We start from the raw sequence: 23,954 nt of genomic DNA, 5'->3' as shown, positions 1-23,954 counted from the left end.
GAACCGTCCCCAACGCCTCCCCGAGGGTCCACGTGGTCAGCCTGATTGGTGGGCTTTAAGGCCCGAGCACCGTGCCAGATGTAGCCCCACTGGGCAGAGACACAGGCTGGACAGGCAGCCGGTGGCCAGAGGTCCCGGGGGTAGAAGCCAAAAAACGACAGGTCCCATTGTGCCCCTTTTGAGTTCTAAGGGAGCTCACCGTTTCCCCTCAGGGTGGGCACAGTCTCCAGTCAGAAGCGATTCCCTGAAGCAGAGAAGGCTTACGCTGTGGAGCCCTTTGCTTGCTGTCCTGGGAGCCACCGACAGCTCTAGGTGGGAGGGAAGCGTTTCTGCACAGGCACTGAGATACTCACCTCACTCACTTCGGGTAAACCGAGATCTCGGATAAAAAGGGCCCGAGTCTCCGAGGCTCCAGTCATTTGCTGTGATTTCTTTTCTCATTCTCAGGAAATGCTTTTGCACCTCATCTTCTCTTCCTTTTTGGAATGAGGACCGTCTCCAAGTTATTTCAGCTTCAGTCCCCACAACACCTGGATCCTCCCTCGTCTCCAATGGACAGCACTTTGTCTCACAGGGGCCTTCTCTGGAGACACACCCAGGAGTCCGTCCACCTTCTGTCTGCTATACCGAGTCTTCAGGAGACCGATCTTCACCTTTGTCTTTCCATGGTGAACAGCCAAAGACCCAGAGTCTGAGGAGCTCACGGGGCTCCCTGGAGCTTCTCGTGGAAAGGGGAGAAGGTTCAGAAGGCAATACCCTGACATTGTTGAGAAGTAGCCTGGCATCCTCTGTAAGGCCCACGATCCCATTATGATGCAGATACACGGGGCCACCCTGGCCATCTCCTTCATTCTTTGAGTAACAGTCTCTTTATTTATTTATTTAAAAAAATTTTTTTAATGTTTTTATTTATTTTTGAGACAGAGAGAGGCAGAGCATGAGCAGGGGAGGGGCAGAGAGAGGGGGAGACACAGAATACGAAGCAGGCTCCAGGCTCCAAGCTGTCGGCACAGAGCCTGACGCGGGGCTCGAACTCACGGAGTGTGAGTGTGACCTGAGCTGAAGTCAGACACTCAACCGACTGAGCCACCCAGGCGCCCCCGAGGAACAGTCTCTTGTACCACTTTGGGGGTGAGTCTGGAGAGAGCTGGTTACCCCACCAGGCCAGGAGGACACTGCAAGGGATGGGAGCTGTCTTTGGAAGCAGAGCTCAGGAGGTGCTTGTGAACAGTCAGAAGCAAGGAGCTCCCCACCTCTCCTGCTGGAGTCTGAGCTGAATTAGTCCGTCAGCCACATAGGTTCCCTGAGTGTCTGTTCTGAGCTCAGGTCATGAGTTTCACCCCAAGGACCTCATAGACCAACTTACTCGGCCAATGGCAGGAAGCAGTTCAAGACTGCTGGGGACTAAGGATGGCTAAGAGACTAAGAGTGTGGTGCAGCCTCTCAGCCCCCAGGAGAAGAGCTCAGAGAGGCAGTATCATCAGGATGTAAGTGGCTTCAAGGCTGATCACCGGTGAGGTCTGACTAAGGCCTCGAGGATGCAGGGGGCTTGGTTAAGCAATGAGGAGGAGGACCTTTCCTGCTTTTAGGTCCTGGCATTTGCACACTGAAGTATTGTGAGAAGCCCAGCGCTCTAGAAGAATCCATTCTTGGGCGCCTGGGTGACTCAGTCAGTTAAGCATCTGACTCTTGATTTCGGCTCAGGTCATGATCTCATGGTTTGTGCAATCGAGGTCTGCATCAGGCTCTGCACTGAGAGCATGAAGCCTGCTTAGAATTCTCTTTCCCTCTCTCTCTCTCTGCCCCTCCCCATCTCAGGCTCGCATGTGCTCTCTCTCTCTCTCTCTCTCTCTCTCTCTCTCTCAAAAATAAAAAAAGCTTAAAAACAAAATCAATTCTTGTCCTGTGGCAAAAATTTCTGGACAAATTTAAGATGGCAGCATTGTCTTTGAGGACCCCAAACAGCAGACTCACAGAGGTCACCAACTGAATGAAGGGCTGTGAGGCCCGGAAGTGCTCTGAGCAAGCCTGCTGCCTCTGAACGGGCTTCCCACCCTTTCGGACAGTGGCCCTGCTGACCTGGACGCCCCAAGTCACAAGGTGTCACGTCTCCTGGGTCAGCAAAGTGGAGAAACATAGCCCTTGAGAAACGGCCACAACCCTTCAAAAATGGAAAAGCAGATTGGGGCTTAAAGGGGCTTGACCTGTATTTCCTTTGCTGTTCGAGTGGCTTTGCAGAAATCGGGAGGAAGGATTTTTAGGGGTCACGGAGAGAGAGAGAGACAGGACATTTTTAAACATCGGCAGAATTTAGCCAGGGGCCCCAAGAGCTGGGCAATTTTAATGAGAAAGAGGAAAATACATGAGTGACCCTGACCCAGGCCTTGACTCTTTACGTCAAAAGCAAGAGGCGATAATTAACAGAATGAAACGTGTCTGGATGTGGAGTGAGGGGCCAGCCGGGCTCTGTCAATTTGATAATCCCCGGCCATGACCTGTGGGCGCAAAGCATTGGATGGGGGAGGATGTGCTGTTTACCCGCAGGCCGCACACACGGGCTGTCGGGACCCAGAGAAGCGTGACTTTTCCTGGCGAGTTGTTTGAATCCAGCCCCCTGTCCTTTGGGTCAGGGCAGCCGCAGGCAGGTAACTCGTGAGTGGTGCTCTGGTCCGAAGGGGCTGGAGTGCAGGACGCTCAGGGCAGGGAGTGTCCCTCATTCCTTGTGCGTGAGAGGCGTGGGCACAGCAAGCCAACTTTCCATCTTCCAAAACACCCTCCCGTTCCCCGGCTTCCAAACCGGCTTCAGTCTGAAATTGTGTTGGAAATATCTCGGCCTTGGAAGGTATTTCTCCAGTGAAGATTTCATTCCGTGGGGCTTGGGAGTGAAGGAGGGGCAGGAATTTCCAAAGATCCAGGGAATTTAACCGAAACCCCCCACCCCCTACCCCCCATGATGTCATTTCTCTGCCCAAGGCCCAGGGACGGGGAGGGGACCATCAGGCTACACAGTCAGCGGAGAACAGGCAGCACAGAGCCCAGCATCGCTGCCCACCCAGGGCAGATCTGGGGAGGTGGGGGAGGGGGGTGTCCTCAGGAACCCTAAGGCCGACTGCTTTGTCTCCAGCCACTCTAAAGACAGGAATGCCGGGCAGGAAATACTATACACACACGCAGGAATGGGGATCGGAGGCGGAGCTGGCTCCATCGGCATCAAAGGAGCATCCAATTTTCTGACCTGGAGGGTCACGAGAAAGGAAAGGGACCCAGACGGGCATGCTGTGAGGAGCCCGGGCTGGCACGTTTGCCTCCAGGATGTCAGAAGGAGCTGAAAAGAAGTCAGGCTGCGGGCAAAGAGAATTTGTTTTCCAGGAAAGGTTAGGGGAGAAAGATAAGTATGTCTCTTTGAAGGACAAATGCACAGTTGTTAAAAGTGAGGTGCGGGGAGACTGGGACAAGAGACAGTGCTAATGACCCGGGTCAGAGTGAAAGCCAAGCCTCAGGTTCAGGGCCAGCAGCTGGATAAGGGCCAGGAAAGAGCAGCCAGCACGTACAGCCTACAGATGGCAGCACCCTGGTATTCCCAGACCTGCTCATTCCTGTAGCACCTGGGACACTGATTTGGGGCGAAGTCTGTCTCTGGTTAACTTTTTTTTTTTTAAACGTTTATTTATTTTTGAGACAGAGAGAGACAGAGCATGAACAGGGGAGGGGCAGAGAGAGAGGGAGACACAGAATCTGAAACAGGCTCCAGGCTCTGAGCTGTCAGCACAGAGCCCGACGCGGGGCTCGAACTCACAGACCGCGAGATTGTGACCTGAGCCGAAGTCGGACGCTTAACCGACCAAGCCACCCAGGCGCCCCTATCTCTGGTTAACTTTTGAGAAGACAGCACCATGGAGGAGAAAGATCACAGGCTCTGAATCAGATAGACTGGGCTTATATCTCAGCTTCACTTTTTTTGTTGTTGATCTTTTTCTTTTATTATAAAATATATGTAACATAAAAATGGCCATTTCCACCATTTTTGAAGAGTACAGCTCAGTGGTGATAATTATATTTATAATGACAACCATCACCCGCCATCTTTTTCCAAAATTTTCTCATCACCCCGTTATGCAGTAACACCCCATCTCTCCCTTGCATGGGCCCCCGGTAAATTCTAATCTATTTCTGTCTCGACAGATCTGCCTATATTGACATTTCACATAAGTGCGATTATACTATGTGTGGCCTTTTATGTCTGGCTTCCTTCACTTTGCATTATGTCTTCAAGGTTCACCCATGTGGTAGCCTATGTCAGGACTTTGTTCCTATTTATGGCTGAATAGTACTCCACTGGGTGGACAGACCACATTCTGTTTATCCATTCATCTGTTGACGGGCACTGGGTCCTTTCCACCTTCTGGAGACTGAATAGCGCTGCTATATATATATATATATATATATATATATATATATATATATTTATATATCTGCATACAGGTACCTGTTGGAGTCCCTGTGTTCAACTCTCCCAGCCTGCCCTCTCAATAGCGAGAGACCTCTGCCCAACACAGAAGGGTCAAGTGCATCCAGGCTGCGGGACTGCCACGAAGACGGGACAAGAGAGAGGTACAGAGCATATAGCATACAGTCGGTACTAAATTAACCTTACTTGTTCACATAGCCCCCCCACCCCTGTCTTAGAATCCACTCTTAGAAAAGAGTTAACGATTCCCCCTTCAAGTGTCTCCATTTAAAAACACGGATGATTACATGGTGGAACTTCCGGCACCAGCAGCTTCTCTGCTTGGCTTGGATGCAGCAAAGGTCTCAGTATTTAGACACAGAAGAATAAGAGCCTCGGGGGAATTCAGGCCCAGCTGCAGGCCAACGACAGTAGGAACTGGAAAATGAAGTCAGTTCCTTCTGGTGTCTTCTCACCAAGCTTCCAGCGTAGGGTTGGGGAAAGCCTGGCAAGGAACATTCCAGTCTCCTCTTCCAAGCCATGTGACACTTATAGGGGAAGGGTGCAGCCCCCCTTTGGGCTTCAGTCCCCTCATGTAGGGAATGAGAAGTTGGGCTTAGTTCTGGTCTTAAAGCTGGGTTCCACTAAGCCAGTAGTGTTCTTTATTTTCTTTTAAGTTTACTCATTTTGAGAGAGAGAGAGAGAGAGAGAGAGAGCGAGCGAGCATGAGTGGGGGAGGAGCAGAGACAGAGAGAGAGAGAGAATCCCAAGCAGGTTCCATGCTGTTAATGCAGAGCCCAACGCAGGGCTCGATCCCATGAACCACGAGACCGTGACCTGAGCTGAAGTCAAGAGTCGGACACTCAACCACTGAGCCACCCAGGTGCCCCCCGACCCCGAAGCGTTCTTTAAAAGATAGGGGATGGGGATGGAGGCAAAAGGGAGTCCAGCCCCCAGGCCGCTCAACTGCAGCTGGTCTGTGTCTTTACATACTAGGAATCTTTAGCTAAAGCTATTTGCAAGGCCGTGGATTAGGTGGCCTCTGAGATTCCCCTGGGTGCCATGGCCCACCCTGGGAGGTATCCTCTGTCCCCTCAGTGTAAACTAGAGGAATGATCCTGCAGGATGGGCTCTCAGCTCCTCTCCCAACGTACCAGCATTTCTGAGGCTCAGGCCTCCATTCAAGAAGGCAGCTTAAGCAGCAGGGGCCCTTCATCAGGAGTGGTGCTGTGCTGGGCACTGGGGTGAACTTCAAATGAGCCCTCATAGGCCCTGCTGTTCTCCAAACAGCACCCTAGCTCCCTGGTGACTGCTTCTGGGTCATTAACAAACCTTCAATCAAGAAGAGACTTAAGCAGAGCCCAAGAGCCAGATTAGGTCATCGTAAGAGAGCAGGATGGGTAGGGTCAAGAGCACAGACTCTGAAGTCTCAGCTTCCCCCATCCCCGAGACCTTCAGAGAGTTACTCAACCTCTCTGTGTCTTCATCTCTTCACCTTTGAAATGGAGACAGTAATCCATGGGGGTAGATGTGAGGATTAAGTGAGTTCTTTAAAGCCCTTGGACTCCTGTCTGGCACAGAGTGAGAGCCGTCCCTAGATCTGCAGGGATGTGGAGTAGGATGGCCAACCTCCTCACTCTGCTGATGGAAACTGAGGCCCAGGGAGAGGAGGCATCTGGCTGTGAGGGGAGTGAGAAGAGGGAAGAATTTGGAGCACAGGCCCGGGTTCAATTCCCTACCCTGCTCAAGCTTGGTGTTCTTGGGCAATTACTCAACCCCTCTGAGCTCTCATTTCTCCTCCTTTCAGCTGGCTGTTATGAGGACTGAGTACAACAGGGACACGGAGTTCCAGGCATGCAGTAGTTGCTCAATACGTGCTAGCTCCCTTCTGTCTTGCCCCTGATAGCTAATAAGCACAAATGTGCCTTTATTCGTCTTGAATTCCGCTCTCTGCTGTTCCCAAAACTGGAAGAGGAAGAGACCCAGCCTCCACTTCCCCACTGCTGCTTGAGAAAACTCCAGAAGTTGCTCTCTTGAGTTTCCTTTTCAGTCCTCTTCGGAGTCTTTTTGCAGTGCTGTGGCAAAAAGCGGGAAAAGCCAGGGTGCATGGCCCAGCTGCCCCTCCAGCCCAGCCAGCTGCTCAGCCGCGTCCTGCTCAGGAGGGGCTCAAGCGAAGGCGGACTCCGAGCTCCCTGGATTCATTGACAACAGGATAGAGATGCTGTTCCAGGTGCTGGGATGAGGGCTAAGCAATCTAGCAGAGATGAAATGCTGGGTCCGGGGCTAGTGTCTGGAAGCCCAAACCCCATGAAGGATAGGGCAGGCACATGGAAGGGAGGGATTTGCCCAAGCCCCCCATATCCCATGCCTTGGGTTACCCTGGTGACCAAGGCTTGGTTAGATGGTTAGGCAGACTCCAAGCCAGCTCCCCGCCAGACCACAGACTGCAGGAAGGGAGATGGGGAATGAGCTTGTCTCCTAGTCCAGTGCTCCTTGCTCTAGATCATGCTGTCCCTAACAACAGGCCAGCATTTATAAAATGCATCACAGCTGGGAAACAGTTAGCCAGCCCAGCATTTTCTGAAGATGATGAGATGGTCTTAGGAGGTGCAGGGACACAATACTCTGAATCGCTCTCGGTGAAAAAGGTATTCCCTTTTCAATTCTCCTTTGAGCCTCCTGTCATCAAGAAGAATGTCTCGGTGTGATGCCACCATCTTGCTAACACCTCTCCCATACTCACTAATCTCCCTTCCAAACAAAGAGAAAGGTGGCCTTAGGCTCAGAGCCTTAGGCAGGCACAAGAGGATCCAGCTAGGATTTAAAGTCACTTTCCCAGTTGTCTTTCTGTATGACAAACAAATACTGGTTTTCCAGGCATGTTCCTGAATACAAGTTTCTTCTGAAACTTTATTTTTTAAAAGATTTTATTTTTAAGTAATCTTTACACCCAACGTGGGGCCCGAACTTACAACCTCAAGATCAAGAGTTGCATGCTCCACCGATTGACCCAGTCAGGTGCCCCGAAACTTATTTTAAATTAAACAGAAAGACATGAGTTAACTTAAAAGGAAAAAAAAAACTATAAACAATTGTAAGGCTGGTATGCAGATTCAGCAAAATCTGTGAAGGTACAGCAACAAAGAAGGATGGGGGGCGCCTGGGTGGCTCAGTCAGTTAAGTGTCCAACTTTAGCTCAGGTCATGATCTCACGGTTCATGAGTTCAAGCCCCACGTCGGGCTCTGTGCTGACAGCTCAGAGCCTGGAGTCTGCTTCAGATTCTATGTCTCCCTCTCTCTCTCTGACCCTCCCTTGCTCTATCTCTCTCTCAAAAAATAAATAAAAAGGGTGCCTGGGTGGTTCAGTGAATTAAGCGCCGGACTTTGGCTCAGGTCATGACCTCACAGTTTGTGGGTTTGAGTCCCACATCAGGCTCTGTGCGACAGCTCAGAGCCTTGGAGCCTGCTTCAGATTCTGTGTCTCCTTCTCTCTCTGCCCCTCCCCCGCTCATGTTCTGTCTCTGTCTCTGTGTCTCTCTCAAAAATAAACATTAAAAAATTTAAAAATTAATAAATAAATAAATAATACACGTTAAAAAAATTTTTTTTTTTTTTTTAAATTTTTTTTTTTCAACGTTTATTTATTTTTGGGACAGAGAGAGACAGAGCATGAACGGGGGAGGGGCAGAGAGAGAGGGAGACACAGAATCGGAAACCGGCTCCAGGCTCTGAGCCATCAGCCCAGAGCCCGATGCGGGGCTCGAACTCACGGACCGCGAGATCGTGACCTGGCTGAAGTCGGACGCTTAACCGACTGCGCCACCCAGGCGCCCCAAAAAAAAAAATTTTTTTTAGAAAGGAATGAAGGATGGTCATGATACTCAGATGGGGAGACTGAGGCTCCAAGGATGGTAGAGCTGGAAGGGGCAGAACTGGGGCTCTGTGTGCTCTTCAGGGCAAGGACTGAAGCCACCGACTGCCCTCCTCAAGGCCGAGGAGCTCTCCCCACCAAGAAGCTAGCCAGCCTGGGCTAGCTGACTGCGAATCTGCTTCCCGGGTCGGGAGGGGGGAGGCGCCAGTGAAGTAAGCAGGGGACAAGGGGCCAGAGAAAGAGGAACTCGGAATAATTATTATTTCCTTTCATTCAAGCTCTTTACTTTTTAAAAGGTGGATGTTTTCCGGAGAGCCACACCAGCACTAGGAATAGATTTCTTTTGTGCAAAAACTCAGGCTGATGGGTAATTTCCCCTTAACAAGAACAAACTTCCCTGCTTTACCCTATCATTGTTTATAGAAGCAAAGAGGCATGTGTCTATGTGGGGCCCAGAGAACAATATCCTGCCGGCAGACCTCCAGCAAGAAGTGCCCTCTAGAAGCTGCCCGCCCTGGGCGTTCCCAGCATCCCACAGAGGCTGCCAAGCCGGTTCATGTCAGAAGGCTGACCCAACCTACCAGTGCACCTTGGTGTCCAGGCCCTTTCAGCAGAACCCACTACCAGGTCTGAGCTACCCCTTTTGCTACCTAGCAAACCCACATCAAAACCGGGTACCATCTGCCAGGCCTCAGTGACTGGGCTGGCACAGCTCAAAGACGGAGGCCCAGCACAACTGCTTATGAGCCCAGTTAAAATGAATCATGGCGAGACGTCCTACAAACAACATGGCTGTTGCAGGATACTCGGGGGGACTCGCCTGAAGCCCTGCCCCACAATTCTAAACCAGCCTCTTCCTTTCCCCAACCTTGGCTGCCTGACCTGTAAAATGGGTACACTAATACCCAGCTTGGAGAGTTGCTATAGAAGGAGCCAAGAGCAGGTGTGTAAGATGGCATTGCAGTGTTGGAGACAGACAGCCTAAGAAATATAGAGGGACTTTTTGAATATTCGTGAAGGACCGTGCCTGGCCCTGCTTTTCCCAACTGGCAATGGGGCTTTGGTTCTCCAGGGGAAGCCAGATTCATGGGCCTAACGTGCACTGTGATTTATTTGTCCCCATATGCACCCTGTTCCCCAAAACCCCGAGGCCTTCTGACAAGGATAGATAAGACAAAGTGAAAGCAAGTCATTTGAAAACAAGTAACAAAACTGAATCTGAATTTTATCAAAATGAAAACCCGTTGTGCTTCAGAGGACACTATCACAAAAGTAAAAGGACCACTCACAGGATGGGAGAAAATATTTGCAAATCACATATCTGATAAACGACTCGTATGCAGAGCATACAAAGAAGCCTTAGGATTCAACTTTAAGAAGATCATCAACCTAATTTAAAGATGAACAAAGGGTCTGAATAGACAGTTCTCCCAAGAAGATCCACAAATGGCCGATAAGCACATGAAACAGCGTTCAGCATCGTCAGTCATCAGGAAAATGCAAATCAAAACCACCACGAGATACCATTTCACACCCTCTAAGATGAATAAAATTAAAAAGAGGGAAAATGGCAAGTGCTGGTGAGGATGCAGAGAAACGGGAACCCTCATGCACAGCCGGGGGGAAATGCAAAATGGCGCAGCCCCTTCCAGAGTATTCTCGACAGTTCCTCACATGACTAAGCACCGAGTTACCCTGTGACCCGCTACTCCACTCCTAAGTATCTCTCCAAGGGGGATGAAAACACATGTCCAGGATGAAACCTGTACACAAATGTTCACAGCAATGTTTTTCGTTATAGCCCCAAAGTGTAAACAAACCAAGTGTCCATCCATTGGTGACAAGATAAAAACAATGGGGTCTATCCATACAGTGGGATACTATCCAGCCATGAAAAAGGATGAAGTACTTAAATACGTTACAACATGGGTACACCCTGAAACATTATACTAAGTAGAAGAAGATACAAAAGGCACGTGCTCTGTGACTCCATTTATATGAAATGTCCAGGATAGGCAAGTCCACAGAGACAGGAAGTAGATTAGTTTTTGCCAGGGGCTGGGAGGAAAGGGAGACAGGGGGTGACTGCTAATGAGTAGAGTTTCTATTGGGGGTGATAAAATGCTCTGGATGCAAATAGTGGTGATAGTGGTACAACTCTGTGAATATTTTAAACCACTGAACTGCACACTTTAAAAGGATAACTTTTATGGTATGTGAATTATATCTCCATAAAGCCAGTATTTTAAAGTCTGTAGTGATGGATACTTTCATGATCACATATTATTATTTATTACTATAATTAAAACTACTTCCTGGTCCACCCCAGCTCAGAGCAAGCCTGCCCCTCCCCCCACCACTCCGAACACCTATATCACCTCTGGTCTGCAGGTACCTGGGAGACGAGCTGCCTGGATCTCTACAGAGCTCAGCACACACATCTGATCTGCCCCGGGGGCCAGCTTCTCCAAGCTGACATACCTTTGACTATTTCTAGGACATGCCATGTTCATGGCTGTCTCACCAGCATCAGAGACTAGCCTGCCACAGAGACAATGTTTTCAGTGTAGGGGTTTGGGGGGTGAGAAGGTAGGCAGAAAGACATATTCCGTATGCTCCCCCAAATCTTTCAACCTCCCTTGCTGGCCAGGGGAGCTTTAACAAGGCAGTTCATGCTTGAGTGCTTCCTTCACTCATCTCCTCCCCTTTGGCAGTGACCATGAGACAACACCTTCAAGATGGTGGGGCCACAAAAGCAGCCAGGACCCCTGGTCTTCACCCAGGAGAGCTGAAGACCCAATCGGATTGTGCCTAAGAAAGAAAGGATCTCTGTTGTGCGAAGGCCCTGAGATTTGGGTGTTGTTTCTTGTAGCAGCTAGTATTAATCATGCTGACGAACGTATCGCCTTCTAACGAGCCTGGCCTCTCTGGCCAGCCTCTGCGGCCGGGGGCCCTCCAGACCCCTCCTTGGCCTCGCTCAACCCCACAGCTGGAGTTCACGTCTGAGTGATTTCCTCATTCAACAGCCTCGTACTGAAAGCACAGAGAGGAGGGGGAAAGTCAGACGCTAGCCCCCACTGAGCAAGTGTCTAACACGGACCAGCCCCTGGGCTGTGTAGTTGCTGGCATTTGGGACCCTCGCCACCACCCCCCCCCCCCCCACTTGACAGCTGGAAGGCTAGTAACTGTCCCAAGGCCACACAGCTGAAAGAGGCCAAGTCTGCCCTCCGACCCAGGTCGACCTGGTTCCAGAAGGTCTTCCTGCAGCTCTCTGCCGCCTTTGTGTTAGAGCCCCGCTTTCGGTGCACTCCAAAGCCCACCCAGGGCTGCTGTCTCCAACAGCCCCCAGGGCAAAGCTGGCCATGTCTGGCCAACCGATGCAAGATCTGGGCAGTATCCAAGGAGTGGGCTTGCCTCTCAGGAAGGAAGCCTTCAAGCCAGGGTTTGAAGGGCGTCATCGCACAGGGAGTGAGAATTCAGCTCCAGGCATAAATTCTGACTTAGAACGAGAGGGATTTTCCAGCCAGAGTCCTAGCAAACACACCATGTCAGACGCCGGGGAACAAAAACCAGCCAAGTGGCAGCTCCCCAAGAAAAGACACAAGGGACACGAGGTGAGGGGCTCGCGGAAGGAAGCTTCCCAGGGCCCTCTCGCTGTCTCATTCAAAGCAGCTCACGATGATTGCGAGCCGTGAGTCCAGCACTGGAAGGTGCAGGGGACACCCACAAAGAACAGATGCCACCATCTCTGCCCAGTGAGCAGCAATGACCTTCGTCCCATGTCCTCTGTCTTTCCTGGGGGCGCTGCACCCACTCGGTGACTCAAGATGAAAACGAGGAGTCACCTGGGTCTCCTGCCCTTCCCCTTCACACCCCACACCTGGCCGCCCCCAAGAACTCCTTCCTGCTAACATTTCCCAAGACCCTCGTGCTGTCATGTCCCAGCATGGGTCACAGTCACTCCCGTGGCACCTGCATCAGCTCCCTAGTCTTCTGCCTCCAGTCCCCGCACCAGTCCCCTGTTCTCCATGTGGTCAGAGGAACCAGCCTCAACCGCAAACGGCTCCCACTGCCTCCAGGATGGTGTCAATCTCCTCAGCACGGTTTGCCAGGCCCTGCTGCCCAGGGGTCCCCATCCCCCTACCTTCTACTCCCGCTACACCCTTGCCCACGTCTATACCAGGGTTTCTCAACCTCAACGCCACTGACATTTGGGGTCAGAAAATACTTTGTTACGGGGCTGTCCCGTGCATCGTAGGACGCTCAACAGGACACCTGGCCCCTACTTGTTAGATGCCGGTAGCACCTCCCCCCAGTTGTGCCAATCAAAAATATCTCCAGTCTCTGCCAACTGTCCCCTGGGGGGCAAAACATTCCCAGGTGATGCTCTATACCTTTGCCCATGAAACGCCCTTCTTTCCTTTCATTCATACCTGGTCTCTTCCTCCTTATCACCTTAAAATTTGATTCAGCTGCCTCACCTCCCAGAAGCCTCCCTGGCTTGTCCAGGGGTGGTCTAGGGGCAGCTTCTCAGGATCCTCCTCCCCTCTTCCCTTTTCCCTTTGCACAGTTCCGCCACTGTTTCCGTCACATTGCCGCTGACGGACCCGTTGATGTGTGTCACCCTCTGCAGGGCGGGCTCCTCAGAACCCCTGCACCGGGGCACAGAAGCACCGACCTCATGTACTTGCATGAGTACACAGCGCAGCGTGCTTGGTGACCGCCCAAGTAGGTGTGATGGCATCTGACCAGTGGCAAGGGGATGTGTGCAGCCAAGGTATCAGGCTGAGGAACAGGGAAGGGAGAAAAACAGAGTAAGGGTCTAGGTAAAGGGCCTTGTGGGGAACGGCCTGAATAGGGACAACGAGATGTGGTCGTCAAGAAGAGACTGGGCCAAAGCCCAGTGTGGGGCCTGTGGGAGGGGTATCAGGAGAAAGCATTTTGAAGCAGAAGGAAACCAGGTCATGAAGCCCCTTGGATGTGTTCTGTAGCCACAGATGTATTCAGCAGGGTGTAAAATTTGGGCGGCGGGAAGGTGGAAGGTTTTATGGTCAAATAAGTTTGGGAAATGCTTTGTCTGCGGTTAAACAGGTTTCTTTATTGCAGGACTTCTTAGGGCCTTTGAGATGCTCACGTGCCAGGTGAATTTTCACAAGGGGAACATGCAGCAGACAGTGTTGCCCACATGTAGTTGCCCACAGAGCTTCTCAGATGATCAGTGTCCTTCAGCCTACCCTTTGGAATTGCTGCTTAGAGCTGAGACACGGGGGCTACGCCTTGAAAGGCTCAAGGTAAGGACAGTCTGGGTTTGGGGACAATGACTCTGGGGGTTATTCAGAGACCTGAGGGTCAATGCCGGAGCCTCAGCCCCTGGCTCTCCAGCACCTGGGCCATCTGCAGAACTGAGAAGTGAAAACGGCTCCTGAGAGATTGTCTACAGGAAGGACTGGGAGGCAGTGTGAAATTTATTGTAGGAAAACAGTCGCCCCATGGGACTGCTTCGACCACCTCCCCCAGGCCCCTGGGCCATAACACATGGTGTGGTTTAAATTCCTTAAATTGAGGAGTACTTAAGGAAAAAATGTTGGCAGGCTCTGAGGCACTTGTAAAACCATCTGAGCTGATGAGGAGTCTGGGCCCCATCCCTCCAGGAAATGGAGGCAGCGCTGAGCAGGGGCAGGGAGGTCTGGAGGGCGGGATGGGGTCCACCAGCAGAGGCTTCTGGTCGGCAGAGAGTGAAACAGTCCCCTGCAGCAGCCCTTGGATGGGCCCAAGGAGCTGGCAGGGCCGAGCAGAGGAACACTTCATCCTCCCTGTGGATCACAGCCAGGCCCACAGATGCTCCCGGGCAGGGTGGCAGGAGGGCAGTGAGGGGCCAGGAGTGGGAAACAGTGCACCACGGGGTGAAGACCAAGGGCTCAAGTCCCAGCTGCATGACCTGGGACGGTGACAGCCCCTCCTGAGCCTCCCCGGGCTCAACCATAAGACGGAGCCAACAGAATCGCATCACGTGGTAGCTGCAGGGATCAGGTGAGCGTGTCTGCACACAGTGGGTCCTCAACACATGTCTGGGGGAATACAAGCGGGCGGGCAGCCCCAAACTGGGCACAGATGCAGAGCCGGACTGGCAAAGCTCAGGCACTGCAGAAACCGCCTTTGCTGAGGGCAGCTGAAGACTCTAGCGTTTGAGTGGCCGCAGCATGTTACTCGCCTCCCTGGGCCCTGGCCGCCACCTGGCCACCTCTCGTGTCCCAGAGACGGAAGCCAGCACACACAACGCCTGGGGGGCGCTCAGCTGGTGAGCTGTTGCTCTCACCCACCTCCCTGGGTCTCTGGGCCCTGCTTATGCCCAAGGCGTTCCTGCTGTCTCAAGAGGTGACCAGGTCAAAAGCCGCACGTCAGCAGCTGTAAGTGTGGGTGGACAGGGACCCCGCTCAGACACGTCTCCTTCTTGACCACTTTCAACCTGAGCGCTTCCATAGACGCCAAAGAGGCCTGTGTCTGAAACAAAGCAGGGCAGAGCTGCCCAGGGGCCCCGCAGACGGAGCGGGCAGCCACATGTGCCCAGGGCCACGCCGTGTGCAGAGGGAGCCGGCCCCGCTCAGCGTCTGGGGGGCGTTTTACGAACTGAATCCTCTCATCTCTGAAATGTGCCGACGTACCGCGAGCGCTTGCCCGTCACGCGGACAGAAGGAAGCAGAAGCAGAGAGACCCCAAGGGGAGGCAGCGGGAGAATGACAAGTAGGGGTGAGGGCTCGGCACGAGTGGCAGGAAGTGACGCAGGAGACATCTCTGGGTGTGAGACTGCACAGAGATGCCCCCTGGCCACCTGCAGATGCTGGAGATGAGCACCCAGAGCGGGACTCGGTGTGGTACGAGAGACCCTGGCGGTGGGGGAACCCCACACGCTCAGGGCCCCCCGGACCTCCGTAACTCCCGAGAGGGCAGCAAGGGTGTGAGGTGGGACCAGAGCTGCCGAGGACCCCCTGGGACCCTTGCTGAGAACATCAAGATGGGGTGTACCACTTCAAGGGACTTTCATGTCACGGAGTTAAAACCTACACAAATATGCAGAGACAGTCTGTATGAGCAGGGGAGAGGAGGCCTGATTTTAAAGTCTGAAGGAGCTGCTGTGGGTAGAAAGCCCTGAGGTCACCCTGGATGCCTCTGCAAGGGTGTCGCTGGCTGTCAGAAGGCCAGCTGTTTCTGAAGGAGCTGTACGTGACCCGGATTGTTCTGCCCACAACCCTCCCTGTCTGAGTGGAGTCACCCTGAGCAGCGGCCGAAAACCAGTGTAACTGCATCCTGCTTTGGTGAGGCTGCGAAGGGACACCTGCCACGGGGCAGCGCCCCCAAGGTGGCAGGCAGATAGGGGCAGGGGTTGTCTTTTATCAGGGGCTAAATGTCACATCCGGGGAGTCTCTATGCCTCGTTGCCAACACGCGTCTCTCTCTGACTGAAGCATCTCCCATTTTTCTCCTTGTTTGGTTCTTATCTTGTGTATCACGTGTCATTCAGTGTAGGCTGAGAGAACGGAGTCCACGATGAGCCCATTTGCAGGGACCCTCTGACATTACCTGGTCAAGTCTCACCCATTTTACAGCAAAGAACACTGAGACCCCGGGAGAGGAGGACCAAGGTCACATGGTAAACTAGGGGTGAAGCCGTTTCCTGATCTGCATGCCTGTGTTGCTACTCCCTGGCACACTCTGTGTGGACGGGTGAACAGCCAGGACCCCGTCACACAGGCTGTGGTAGCCCCAGTCCACCAGCAGCCTGGGACAGAGGGCGTGCCCAGTCCCAGAGGAGGAGGAAGCCACTGCTGGCCCACAAGGGTACAGGACCCACCCAAAACTGTGTGGGTACAGGTCTCAACTCAGACTCTTAAGACCTCTAGAAGGTGGGTCTGGCAGGGAGGGCCACATTTAAGAAATGGAAACTGAGGCCCAGTGAGGGAACATGACTGGATTGTGTGGGGAGAAAAAATGGCACTAGAACCCCAGGCTCCCAGGCCAAGTTCTGAACCAGATGGAGACCACCTTTATCTGTCAAGTTGGGGGTGAGAAGGAACAGGTTCCAGGGAACCAAGACCACCAGGACCCCAGGGGCTGGTACCATTCCTTCAGCATTGGGGTGTGGGTGCTCCTGAGGTAGGGCCGTGGGGGCCCCTCTCCCATCCGTATACCCAGAACATACTTTAGGATGCTCCACATTCTGTGTGTATTCACCCAATGTCGCCTCTGCCACCCCATTTCCTTCCTGCCCACCCCTGGGCCCTTTCCCTCCACACCAACCTCTCCAAACCACGCCCGCTGTGCCCTTTCTTCTGGGCACTCCCGACCCCAGCTGGGCCAGGCCTCCACCTGTCCAGCTACAAATCCTTGGGTATGGCCAGCATGGGGTCCCTGGAGGGGACTGGGCCCCAGCGAGCAGGCCTCCCCACCCAGGCCCACCCGCCTTGGGCCTCGCCAGTCTTGGGCACTTGCTGGGGGAGGATGAGATACGGGGTCTCTGCAGCCCCGTGGCTGTGCGTGCTTTACATGTGCTTTACAGCCCCCCACATGGCCTGGCACGGATCCAGGGCCCAAATTCCTCTAAAAGACCTCCCTTTTCCTCTTGCTGTGGGGTTGGGGCAGCCTCTTACCTTTGGGGTGAGGTACTTGGTCATAATTTCCTTCCCTTTCTCCCCCAGTTTTTCATCTGGAGTAACTTCATATTCTGCCTGAAAGAGAAAAAGCACAAGAACAGTATCAGAACTGCTCATGAGCTTCTCATGGTTACACAACCTCAGCGGCCCCAGAGAAGACACCATGGAGGTCAAGGGACTAATCCCTCCTCCACAGGGCAGGGAGCTGAGGCCTGGACTGGGGAGCCGACCTGGCCAAGGAGCCTTGATGTCCAGCCCAGCCTACTTGGCACCATCCGTGAACACGTGCTTAGGGCAGGCCCTCTCCTCTCGGGCTGCACGTTAGAATCATCAGGAGCAAACAGACCACCCCACACCAACCGACAGACCCTCTAGCTGCGAGGGCAGGGCCCCTGGCAGCTAGGGGTTGAGAGCCACCAACTTCGATAAATCACAGGAAGCCCCTGGAAAATAACCAGCCACCAAACGGGAAGGTCCGGAGAGGTTGTCCTGCCCTCAGGTCACTCAGACCTTACAGCTGCGTGACCTTAGACAAATTCCTTAAACTCTAAAATGCAGATAGAAAAAGCACCTACTACAAGGCACTTGTGCAGACAGAATGTGATAAAGTTCTTAGCCCAGAGCCAGGCACATAATAATACTGCTCAAATGGGGGCGCCTGGGTAGCTCAGTCAGTTAAGCGTCTGACTTCGGCTCAGGTCATGATCTCACAGCTTGTGGGTTTGAGCCCCACGTCAGGCTCTGTGCTGACAGCTCAGAGAGAGCCTGGAGCCTGCTTCGGATTCTGTGTCTCCCTCTCTCTCTGCCCCTCCCTTGTTCACACTCTCTCTCTTAAAAAATAAATAAACATTAAAAAAAAAATAAATACTGCTCAATGAACAGTTGCATAATTATCACCCCGTCATTATTATGCCTTCCAAGAGAAAACATTAATATCGATGCCTTACATTTTGCAGCTTTCAGCTTATAAAATGAACACACAGAGATTTTTCATATGTTCTTATCTGAACCTTAAAAAAGCCCAGATAGTGACATGGGAGGCCGGGGGGGGGGGGGCCACTGCCATACCCCTTCATCCGCATGTGAAGGGCAGGAGAGGTTCAGCAGACATGCCCAGGGTCATTCAGGGAGGTAGCAGCCGACCTCCACACCAGAGCTCTTTGTCAACAACACCAAGGAATTTAGGACTCCAGATCGCTGGCCAAGTCAGTGGACCTCCAAAAGACAAACCTTATTTTCCTTGACCTCAAAAGGGGCTCCTTCACTCACATCTGATGCCTTTGCCAAGAGGAGGAAAGGCCTCCGGTTAACAAGAAGCCTGGGTAAGCCTGCCTTTCTCATTTAGACAAGAGAACTAATTGCACATTGTTTACAACCATTTCAAAATCCACCACCCAAGGATTTGTCAACCTCGGTCCAAAAGCACAGCTATTTCAAAAGAGACAGAGGAAATGACGACAACACAGACAGACTGAAACACCGTGGAGCCAGGCGCCCCAGCCCTCCTGGCGTGGTTCAGGGCAACCCCTCAGCCCAGTGCCTAGGGTCCAGTTTCTCCCCCAGGCCAGTCCAGAAGAGCCTCCTGGACAAGGGAAAGCACAGGCACATTTGGAAAGCCCACGGATGCAGCCTGGCACACTTCCCCACAACGTGGCTGAGTTTCCTTGTGCTACCGTTTCTCTTCTCACAGAGAATCAAGACTCAGTGATTTTCACCAAGGAAGAAATATGAACACTTCAATCATTTGGATCACAGAGCGATGGGATCGTGGTTCTGGAAGGAATCCGACTCCCTCACTTTTCAGAGCTGGACACCAAGGCTCAGGGAAGGAAAGGACTGACCTAACATCATACAGCTGGTCACAGCAGAGCCAGGACAGGAGCACAAGCCTCCTGACTTCCATTGGGCCACTCGTCTCAGTGCATGTCCCTGCCAAGGCCAGTGCCTCCACACCTTTATTAAGACTAGTCTCGTGGGATTGATCATTTCTTGAATTGATTTGATTGATGATTTCGTGAGACTATTTAAGGAGAGACGGTGGCTCTTTCCCCTGGAGTTTTTCCTGCTATTGTCCCCCCTATGCTCCCCAACAATCCCCCCAAACTAACACATGTGTGCACATCTGCCCTCCCCCCGCCCCCCGGACACACATAGTGTGGAGTAGGTTATAGAATCACCCAATTTACAGATGAAGAAACTGAGGCTCTGAGAGCACCAATAACCAGTTCAAATACAATAGAGTGAGCATGTGAGAGGGCTGGGAACTATGTCTCCAAAGGGGCTCATCGTTCTAGAGCACGACTGACCACCATTTTTCAAGGATGAAGAGAGAAGCACCCAGTGTCCTGTTGCTCTGAAAACCCGCCTAGTGGTCTGGCACCATGGGAATTACCCAGACTGCTTTGCAGGGCCCAGGCCCCGGGCAAATGGCCGACCACCTTTCGGGGTAACTCAATCCCATGCAGAACCCTGGATTTGCACTGTCCCAAAATACATCTGTGAAGGCAGCTCTATTTAACCAAATGGAGGCTTGAAGCTCATTAATCAGCCTCAATAACCAGCTGAAAATATTATTGCTCTGGGTACTAAAACCCACGTTAAAAAAATAACATCACTTTCAGGTCAGCTGCCTCCCAGCAGAGGCCCGGCTGGGCGGCTGGGCGCCACAGTTCCACAGGGAGGCAGCCGGGAGCACGCGGGGACAGGCATCCCCAGCCCAGGATCAAAAGGCCTTTCTTTGAGAGTCCATGTCAGGTCACCACCACCTGAAGAGCATTTGTGTTGGGAGGCAGAAAACCAACAGAAGGCTTCCAGCTGGGCTTTCCACACTGATTAAGTCACCTGGAGTGACAGGCCGTGTCTCTGCAGTGACCCCCGAGAGGCCTCCGACAGAGAGAAGGCACCATGGCGGCTCAGCTTGGCCGACAGAGCTCAGGCAGATCACAGCACCAGAGGCAGGGGACCACCCGGGAATCCACTGCTATGGGAACACTCTTGCCCAGGTAGTGGGCAGAAGCTGCTGAAATCAGCTAAAACCAGAAAACATGAGCAGCAAATAAGAGGTTGGGCCAACAGCCTAGAAATTTACAATTAGCGTTGGCTCGGGCAAGGGCACACAAAGACTTCAATGAGAAGAGAGAAAACTACATGTGAGGAATGCCCCCGTGACCTCCATCTGTAAGGGGGTTCCCTCTACCCAGAGAGGGTGATAGGTCTTCTCCCCTTCCCTCACCAGAGGGGACACGAGCCGTCGTCCCTGCTGTAAGGCCCATTTGAAACCTGTGAGCTCAACCCTAACAGCCAGAGTGCCAAAGGGCACCTATGCTGATCCACTTGGAGGGCATTTCTCTTCCCGACGTACATCCAACGGAGGGAGGCACCATTTCATGAGCCTCTGTTCGCACTGTGATTTATGCCAAACGCAGAAATGGCCTTTGTGGAGGAGATGCTGCTATAACACAAAGAGCAAAACACTACGTTAGGTTTAAGGCAAAAAGAATCATTTACAGATCTGTGCCTGCCGAAGAGTATAAACATCTGTGCGCATCCTAGTTTATAAACCTAATGTTTCATCCTCTTGGTCTGCTCTAATTACATCATCAATCTCAGAAAATGCCGGTGAAAATATGGCCTATTAAAACACACTTTCCTCTGATGATTTCTAAAAATGCGAGGCCCGCAAGCCAGTAAAAGGGGACCTGCCACGTTTTCAAAGAAGCCGGCACTGGTTTAAAGAGCGGAGGCTGAGCCGGATCCCTCTCGGCCTCTGACCAACTTCAGATGTCACCTCCTCCTCCTGGGAGACCTTCTCCTGCCCCGACAAGAAGATGAAGTCAGAGATGCTATGAGGTCTTGCCACCTCCGGCTGCTGTAATTACCAATGTGGTCAGCTTTTCCACAGTCCTCGCGGCAGGGACAAGTGACGTGCTTGGCTGGCAGTGCTGCTCACCACGGCCCTTTCTGGAGAAACACCCAGCTCCACCCACACCGGCCTCGGCGCCTTGCCTGTGCTGCCCGTGTGGTCTGGAGGTCTCCATGTGCCTCTGTGGAATCACTCTCCACCCTGGTGTGGGGCAGGCGACAGGGTGGGCAGTCACCTGCCCACCTGGGCACCATGGTTCCTGGACCCCACTCCTAAAGACCCAGCTGGTGTATGCTGGTCTGCATTGGTCCCTTCCCTGGTCCCTGCAGACCTAGAGGTGGCAAAGGCCCTGACTTACCGCATCAGCGCCACTGATGTCCCCATCCTGCCTGGCACTTCATCAGCAGCCCCGCACTCACTCGTGGGTGGGCCTTCCATCTCCTGCCGGGATCCTGACTGAACAGTCCTTCAGATAGCAGGGCCCTGACCTTGCTGCTTCTCTGCTCCCCAGCTGGAATGAAGAAGTACTTACAAAGGGGCATCCCCCAGGGGTCTGACGGTGGGGTGGGCCCGGTCAGCCCCAAAGCCTGTATCTACCTGGGCAGAATGTTCTTTGGTCTCCAGCTGCCATCTAAAGAGCCCTCTTGGGCCTAGGTCAGGAAGGGAGTCACTGGCCCCGCCCCCCTGAAGGCAACAGATGGGATGTGACCAGACAAAGAAGGGAGGGAGGAGCTGCCTCCTGGCCATGTAGGAACACAACCCGAGAGTGGTAGCAGTGACCCCAAGGGGACCCCAGACTATCCTCGACAGCACCACAGTCCTTGTGTGCTTGTGCAACATACCCTGGCTGGGGCAAAGGTTAAAAAGAAGGAAGGACCTCTGGGGTGAGGTGACATATTCACCAGCAGCTGTCAGGCTCCCATAGCAAAGGGGCCACACTCTCACCTTCTGCTTATCCCATCGTCCTCCTGACAGCCTCAGCCCAGAGTGGCTCTCTCCCCACCCCGTCCACCACCCCTGGGCTGCCTAGCTGCTGCTCCTCTCTCCCCTAGCCCCAGAATTATTTCTCCATCCTCATTCTCCAACAAGGCTCATAAGGCCACTGTGCAAAGGCCTTTCACTCTCCCTACTACTCTTTCAGTTCTAAGGAAGAAGAACATCAACCTAACCTAGTTTGGGCAGAACTGTTATCTCTTAGCTCCTAGAAATCAAGGATGGATTGAATAACCAAATTGTGAGGAGAATGAAAATGCAGCCAGGCCTGGACCACCAGGAACCAGCAACGTGAGGGTTTCTGGAACCCACTCTCATCTGTGTGCGCGCGCGCGTGTGTGTGTGTGTGCGTGTGCACACATGCCCACACGTGCCTCGTTCTCTCTCAGTGCTGACTGGCTTGCTCCAGTGGCACACGGCAGTCAACAGCTCTCAATATTTTTATTTTAAGCCTTCTTTACCAGAGAAGGACTTCTTCTCCAGCTTACAAATTCTAGAGAAAGAGCTCATTGGCCTACATTGGCTCACATGCTCATCCCTGCTCCAGAAAACTGTGGACTGTGGGTCACACCATTAACAACATGGCAGCTTCTAGGACAGGAGGATGGGTGGGGTATCCAGGACACTGGAAAATTCCATAGGCTTCTGCTATATGAACCCATTTTATAAGTGTTAGACTTCTTCAAATGACCCTGATCCCTGGGTCTGGCTTCACCAACTGTTCTGAGGGTCTCTATGTCCATCTGAAGAATGGTTACTCCCCTCCCAGCTTCCTCTTTGGGGGAGAGCACAAAAGTGATAGAAAGACAAGACAAATACTGGGTCTGAATTATAAGAGAAGCAGGATGCTTGACTACTCTGATGAGACACAGCAAATTGTTTTACAAATAATTTCAGAATAACCAGGCATATTTAAAGCCAGGTGATTGCACACTGATTTCAAGTGATTCCCTATAGTCTAATGAATGGCTTTAAGTGCCTTTCAGCATTTCCTGATACAAGATTTCATTCGTTGTAACCTCATAGTTGTAGCTGCCAGTCTCCAAGATGGAGACTTTAATAATCCTTGCCTTCTGCTACTCATGCTCTTGAGAAGTCTCTTTCCATACTGAAAAGGCCTAACCTATGTAAACATGATAATGGGGCCATGATAGTATGGAATCTCTGAGGCTAGGTCATAAAAGACATTGCAGCTTCTAGCAGGCTGTCTTGGACCACTGACTCTGGGGAAAGCCAGCCATGTTAGAAGGACACTCAAGCAGCCCCGTGGGGAGGTTCACATGGAAAACACAGAGGCCTCCAACCAACAGCCACCACCAAGTGCATAAACTTGGAAACAGCCACCAGCCAAGTGCATAAACTTGGAAACAGATCAAGCCTTGAATGACTGCAGCCCCAGCCAACATCTTAATAGAACCTTTTAAGAAACTGTGAGCCAGTAGCATCTCGGGAAAGCATTCCAAAATTTTTGACCCACAAAAGCCGTGAGATAGTAAGTGTTTCTTGTTGTTTCAAGCCGCTAAGTGTTGAGGTGACTTCTTACACAGCAATAGATAATGAATACTTAGTTTTCTAAACTCGTGGCTAGTATCACTCACTTTATTGAAATTTTCCTTTATGTATTTATTTTTCAATCTTTCATTTAATCAAAACGCCAGTGCCATGAGGGCAGGCACTTATTTCTGCTCAGCGTGTAGCTGCCAACTGCTAGAACGGAGTATGATATACTGGATATATTCAGTAAAGAAGTGCTGAAAAACTGGTTGAGTGTCTGCCAAACCTCCCCTAACCCCAAAGAGAAGAAACCTGCAAAGTTTCAGTCACACCCAAGTGGGGGGATAGGAGGGTTTCAGGTGAGCTGGGATGCCATCAAGGCTCCCAGAAAACAGGTGAGAGAGGCAGTACATCAATCTTCAAGGAGTCTGTGCAAAGACTCTGTTGTCCTGAGGAGGTTACACTGGAACCCTCACCAGATGGTCAAATCCTCTTTGAAACTAAATCTAGTCATGGCTTTGACTCTGGCCACTGACTCTGTTTCTCTGTGGGAGGCAATGAGAGAGTCCTTCTGAGGCTCCCAGAAAGCCCTTGAAAACTGAGACGAGGGCTGAATGACCCCTGCAGAATTACCTCTGAT

At 52.2% G+C, this 23,954-nt stretch overlaps 1 protein-coding gene across 2 annotated transcripts in view; it reads right to left on the bottom strand.

Annotated features, from left to right (window-relative positions):
* The window catches only part of GRK5 (G protein-coupled receptor kinase 5), a 218,567-nt gene that overhangs the window by 42,382 nt on the left and 152,231 nt on the right, over positions 1-23,954 (bottom strand). The window contains exon 4 of one of the 2 annotated variants that reach the window (XM_045439116.1): positions 16,963-17,040. The exons of the other annotated variant lie outside the window; for it this stretch is intronic. Coding sequence (XP_045295072.1) covers positions 16,963-17,040 — 78 coding nt within the window. The remainder of the gene's footprint in view (positions 1-16,962; positions 17,041-23,954) is intronic. 2 annotated transcript variants of the gene reach the window in all.

Source organism: Leopardus geoffroyi, chromosome D2 (genome assembly GCF_018350155.1).
Source record: "Leopardus geoffroyi isolate Oge1 chromosome D2, O.geoffroyi_Oge1_pat1.0, whole genome shotgun sequence".
Taxonomy (NCBI): Eukaryota; Metazoa; Chordata; class Mammalia; order Carnivora; family Felidae; genus Leopardus; species Leopardus geoffroyi.
The sequence above is the reverse complement of the archived record's forward strand: the minus strand, read 5'-3'. Positions and strand labels throughout refer to the sequence as shown.